Source organism: Lygodium microphyllum, chromosome 13 (genome assembly GCF_053477565.2).
Source record: "Lygodium microphyllum isolate KBCC chromosome 13, Lygodium_microphyllum_v1.1.10, whole genome shotgun sequence".
Taxonomy (NCBI): Eukaryota; Viridiplantae; Streptophyta; class Polypodiopsida; order Schizaeales; family Lygodiaceae; genus Lygodium; species Lygodium microphyllum.
Window position 1 is genome coordinate 119,307,329 of NC_141147.1, and position 5,715 is coordinate 119,313,043.

At 40.8% G+C, this 5,715-nt stretch overlaps 1 protein-coding gene across 1 annotated transcript; it reads right to left on the minus strand.

The window, feature by feature from the left end:
- Positions 1 to 716: 716 nt before the first annotated feature.
- Positions 717 to 2,103, minus strand: LOC148027129 (17.4 kDa class I heat shock protein-like). Its single transcript, XM_087690393.1, has 2 exons — positions 2,001 to 2,103; positions 717 to 988 (listed from the first exon to the last, which is right to left on the minus strand). The coding sequence occupies exons 1-2, from the start codon at positions 2,101 to 2,103 to the stop codon at positions 717 to 719; spliced, it is 375 nt and encodes a 124-aa protein (XP_087546519.1).
- Positions 2,104 to 5,715: the final 3,612 nt, after the last annotated feature.

Below are 5,715 nucleotides of genomic sequence, written 5' to 3' on the forward strand. Positions count from 1 at the left end.
CCTACTAGGATGGCTAGGTAGCTTATATCATGTTGTAGTCCTGTCAACTCTAGAGGCTGAAGATTATGCATAAATGAATGAAGAGGGAGATTTGGATTGATTACACCTCCATTCCTTAAACTCCCTTGCGATTATTGTAGCCTTCTAGTACCGGCCTTGCATTCAATTACTCCCTTCGCTCTATGAGCAACTACAATTGTCATGTTGAGACAATGGTATACTATGGGTATTATAGTTACATAATAAATCATGCATCATTCATTGGGTTTGTCATGTTTATCTATCGTAACACGTACCTACTTAAGTTATTTAAAGAACAAGTAAAATTGTCATATTTGAGAGCCCAAGTATCAATTTACAGATAATTGTGTATTAGCATACAAGTAAAATGTCTCAATATCTACGAGATTACAGACCTCTTACTCATAAAGTAATTTGGAGTTCGAAAATTACATCAACCTCTTTCAAGAAGAAAAATGAGAGAGAGAGAGAGAGAGAGAGAGAGAGAGAGAGAGAGAGAGAGAGAGACTCTTAGTAGATAATGTAAAGCATGTCAACTCTCAATTTTTTTTTTTTGGAGGGGGGATACACTCATAATGACCTGTTAGATAGGTCGATACTTATGAAGCCTTATGATTTTCAAAGTGTAAATAGGCGATGCCTATCTTGCATGAAGCCTTTTTTATGAGCTAATGCAAAAGAGAGATCACACTTTCTCAGTATTTGCTCATTATGGGGATCTGCCTAATGATGGATTTCTTTTTTGGTACAGTGATGGTAACAACACCAGCTTCATCTTGGGCTCTTATTTTGTCCAAAATAATGTTGTCTGGTAGCTGGAATTGGCGAAGAAAGCTACCTTGAGGCCTCTCAATACTGTACTCAATTATATAGTCTCTAGTCCTTTCTAGCTCGTTGATGTGCACACCAATAATTTGAAGCACATTGCCCGGGAGCATTTGTAAGCTTATGTCGTCCTTGGTCAAACCTACAAAAAACAACACAATTTCAAACACTTCTTCATGTGGGGTATTGTTTGATGATATTGTTGATACATCAAGAACCCTCTTACCATTGAAAGATATTATAATTGGGCAGATTATTTCAATATGAAGGTCACATCGTTAAAGTATAGCTTACACATTATGTACATAACATTGAGAAGCCTACTATTTAAAGGTGGTCATAGTTGACAAATTATCTAACGGTGAGTGTAAGCTACTCTAGCTCTAGCCAATGATTTAACATCGTTTTCACGTGGAAAATGCCAATGAGGTTTGCCATTTACTTACTTCATTAGGAGATTTCCACATGTAAAATCACTTAATGTAATATACCAAATCACGCTTGACATTCCCCAAATGAATTCCCATTTTATTTGGGGGATGTCAAGCGTGATTTGGTATATGCTCCAGAATCAAGGGTCTTTCTTCTGATTTAGGTACAACTGTGTGGAATATGTTGTTTTTGCATAAGGCAAGAGCCTCTTTTCTCTAGGAACAGGAGCAGTTGTTTGCTGCCCACAAGCAAGAACAGGTGAGGGTGGTAACCTCACCAAGCAAGTGTCTGAAACAGCATTAAATCAATTCTGATTCTGGACTGTTCAGAGGTTATTTAAATGCAATATAGCAAATCACGTTTGACATCCCCCAAATGAAAGAATATTACACTTAACAAATCATAATGAGATTTACATCATTTAGTCACCTCAAACCACTTCTAGCTCCTTGACAATGTCATGTCGATTCACCCTTCAAAAGCTATGACAAAGTCATGTCGATTGTCCATTCAAATAATGGTAAGACTACCAACCATAACCAATGCATTCATTATACCAACCACCAGCCAATGTATTCATCTAGTCAATCGTCGAATCACATGGAAAATGCCAATGAGCATCGCCACATACGTACTTCATAATGAGATTTTCACACGTAAAATCGCTTCGAAGAAGCTATGACACTTTGATTCTACGTGCAAGAGGGAGCTCTGCTGGTCACCTGGTACATCGAGCTTGATGTGGTGTGCCGACGCAGTCTCGAGCCAGTCCACCTTGAGCTCGCCAACGCTGGCAATGGCAGGGAAGCGAGAGAAGCTGGCCATGATATAGGGAAGCGCGCGCAGACACAGAGAATGAGAGAAAAAGAGAGAGAGTGTGTGTGTGTGTGTGTGTGTGTGAGAGTACTAAGCCAACGAATGGGAAGGGATGAGCCAGCACCTGCCCTTTTATAGTAGTAGCGCTCGCGCGCTCTCTCTCTCTCTCTGTGTCTCTGTGCGCCTTTGCGGGGTCTCTACTCAACCCCCATCGGGTTATTTCCTTCCCTTTCAGCTGACTCGCTTGCTCCTTTCCTACATTGTTTATCTTTTGTTTATCCTTTCCAACCATCATTCTCCCCCGCCGTCCCCTTGAGTGCATAAGAAGCCTCCATTCTGCTGTTCATTAGCATACGGCCACCTCTCTTCAATGAGTTTTGAAACGTCGGCACTTACAACTATGAATCGAGAGAAAGACAATTGCAACATTATTGTGTCGTTCAAAGATAGTAGTCTTGTATTGCTACATCGACGAATGCACTTAATAAAACTCTTGCAATTCCAATGTGAACATAAAGTGTACAAAAAGCATTACATGTGTGAAGTACATCACTACAAAGATATTATCTTTACTATCAGATAGATACCTAGAGGTTGTGGCTAAGCAAGCTCAAGTGCTATAGGATGAAAATGCCCTATCAATCTATACTCACATAATGTTTTGGTCTTCCTTACTCCTCGCAATGTTTAGCTTGGATCATAATCATTAAGGATGGCATGAATAGCCACCATTCAATAGACTCAATGATGCATGCATGTAGGCCTATTGTCTCTAGCAACAATGAGTAATCATGGGAGAGAGAATGGTGAGTGATAGGAAGAAGACTCGTGCTAATAAGGCGTCAACCTTGGCAAATATAAGGGTGTGAATCATGATTATAAGAGTGAGTGAGATGTCATGATGCCAAGAGGCATATTTTACGGTGGATTCCGTGCCATGGTGGATTCCGTAAGGTTTTACGGTGGATTTCGTAAACTTTGATGATCGGGGCTCATACACAAAGTGGATTCTTTGTGTGAGAAGTTAATGGGGATGCCTGTCCTTTTCGGGCGTTTCATTAATTTAGTGTGTACATGGGTGATTCCATAGCGGGTGATTCCGCAAAATGCATATTAAATTAATAAACGTTTATGAGTTTAGAGTGCGCACTCGTAATAAATTAAGGTTAGGATTTATTTCTAACTAGTTGATTTATTTATGTAGCTGAAGACTGCTAGGTATTCACTTTTGTCGGTTTAATTGTATTATTTTACTAATGATTGTGAATGCTTCAGTTGATGTGTAGAGATAGCAGCAGTGGCGGAGGAAAGCATTGGAGTCTAGCGAGTATTCGACCTATGGATTATATTTTGATAGGCGTCACGCCTATATTTTGTTATGTCTATTGAGGCATCGATTATTGATTATTATTTTGTATGCGCCTATGCGCACGGATATGTTATTTCTATTTGGGACATTGTGTTGGGCGTGCCAGACTCTATGGGCACCGTCCATTAGCTTTATTTCCTATTTTTGTAAAAGCAAACTCAAAAGCTAAAAGCTTATCATATTTTTGTAAATTGGGCTATTATTGAGCATGAAGATGGAAATATGCATAAAATACATGCTTTGTGAAGCGCTCACACAAGGCATGGGGGGAGATTGAACCCAATTGGTCTCTTGCTCTTGTCGTTCGTGCTTTTTACATTGTAATTTGTGCAAAAAGGTAGAGTTCATTGTTCTTGGGGACCTTCCCGGATTCACTACGTGAGCATACAGCGACCGATCTGCGCACCAATGGTATCAGAGCAGAGCTGAGATCAAGAGCTTCCAATCTCTACCCATCTCGTGCGAAGGGGGAGCTCCTAGAACGATCGGGCTCTACTGTCAATCTCGTCGCGAACCGTCGATACAGGCAGACTTCTGGCGATCAAGAACCCCTGTTTCTAGTATCAGATCGCGAAGGACCAGGCTGTACAGGTGGAGGACCACGCATTCATCTCCTTCACCAAAGTCGTGGATAAACAGAGTAACTTCTTTCATCAAGCTTCAAAGCTTAATACTAATAAACAATAAGCTTATTAGAAGCTTAAGAAAGCTTCACAAATTCAATCGATTGACCTCGGAGGAGGTCCGATTTTTCCGCGTGGCGGAACAAAACGCCCCCTCCCCTCACGATCTGTGCCGTTTTTCTTCAAAGATTAGCCCCCCTAAGCTTAAGCTATTAAGCTTAATACTTTAAGCCTTAATCAAGTCAGACAAGACAAGCAAGTCAGCAACTCCAGGTCTTGCACTCCAGAAATCAAGTTCTGCAAGTCAACTGTGATCAAGTCCTGCAAGTTCACTAAGTCGGCTAAGTTCTGCAAGTCTGCAACTCTGCAAGTCACCTAAGTCTGCAACTCTGCAAGTCCAACTAGTCAATTGGAGTCAGAACTGACTAGTGCTCAAAACTCCTAGAAGGGTTGTTCTTGCGCAGAAACTCTGAACTGCAAAGTTGTTCGTGGCAAGGTATTCTACCCATATGCAGGTTCGCTGAAGTATTTTCAGCATACGAAGAAGGAAATATCGCAGATTTTCTGAAGATTGCAAAAGAAATACCCAAAAACACATAGCCTTGTAACCCCGAACTTGAGCTACGCTCATCCCGCTAACCTGATTTTGAGTGAGAAAGGTCTTTTGAGTTTTACAGGATGACGGAACCACATATGGATGATTCTATGGCTGAAGACGATCTACCTGAGCCTATGATGGAGCAAAAGCTGGACTTAATCATGATGCAATTGGAAGAAGAACGAAGGGCTAGGCAAGCATTGCAAGCGCAATTGGCAAAATTACAAAGAGCGTCTATCGACAAAGAAGAACCTCAAGCTGAAGATTTGATTCGACGTACCATCGATGCCACTCTTGAAGCTCAAACCATTCGTAAGGAATCAAAGATAAGTAAACGAAGTTTCAAATTTCGCACTTTCAATGGCATACGAGAAGGAAAGACTGTTTTATCATTCATTAGTGAGTTTGATGACTATTTCCATGAGGAAACCTATCCAGAAAAAGATAAAATCAAGTGTGTTACTAATCATTTGGTAGACAGAGCATCACTTTGGTGGACTGTAGTATGCAAGAGCATAGAATGTCCTGCTACTTGGGAAGATTTCAAGAAGAAGTTCATGTAGAATTTCCTTCCATCGCAATTTCATGAGAAGGCTATCAAGTAATGGGATCTACTTCAACAACGGGATCGTGAGCATATACCAGAGTATACATAGCGTTTTTGGAATGCACTCTTATAGCTACGCATGCTTGAAGACGTACCAGAGACGACACATAAGCGGATGTATATGTTTGGACTTCTTGGACATTACTACGCTGAAGTGAACATGTTCAAGCCTGCTACTCTTGAAGACGCCATTTCACTAGCTCACGACACTGAAGATAAGTTACGTGGTAGAGACAGACGACCACAGCCATTCCAAGCCAATGGTAATTATGGATCTAAACAATTCAATTCCAATTTTAGAAGATTTAATCCAGGTCGTTTCTCTTCACCATCTTTCCGCAAGAATTGGGCTAAACCACCTACATTACCATCCAATGTCAATCCAAATCCTAAGCCTATTCCACAGCCAAATCCAAATGTACCT

What these genes read in the sequence shown, in the direction of transcription:
- LOC148027129 (XM_087690393.1), bottom strand. Translation starts at nt 2,103, where the DNA reads ATGGCCAGCTTCTCTCGCTTCCCTGCCATTGCCAGCGTTGGCGAGCTC. An exon ending in CATCAAGCTCGATGTACCAG is followed by an intron (nt 989 to 2,000) that starts GTGACCAGCAGA and finishes TGTTTTTTGTAG; the next exon opens with GTTTGACCAAGGACGACATA.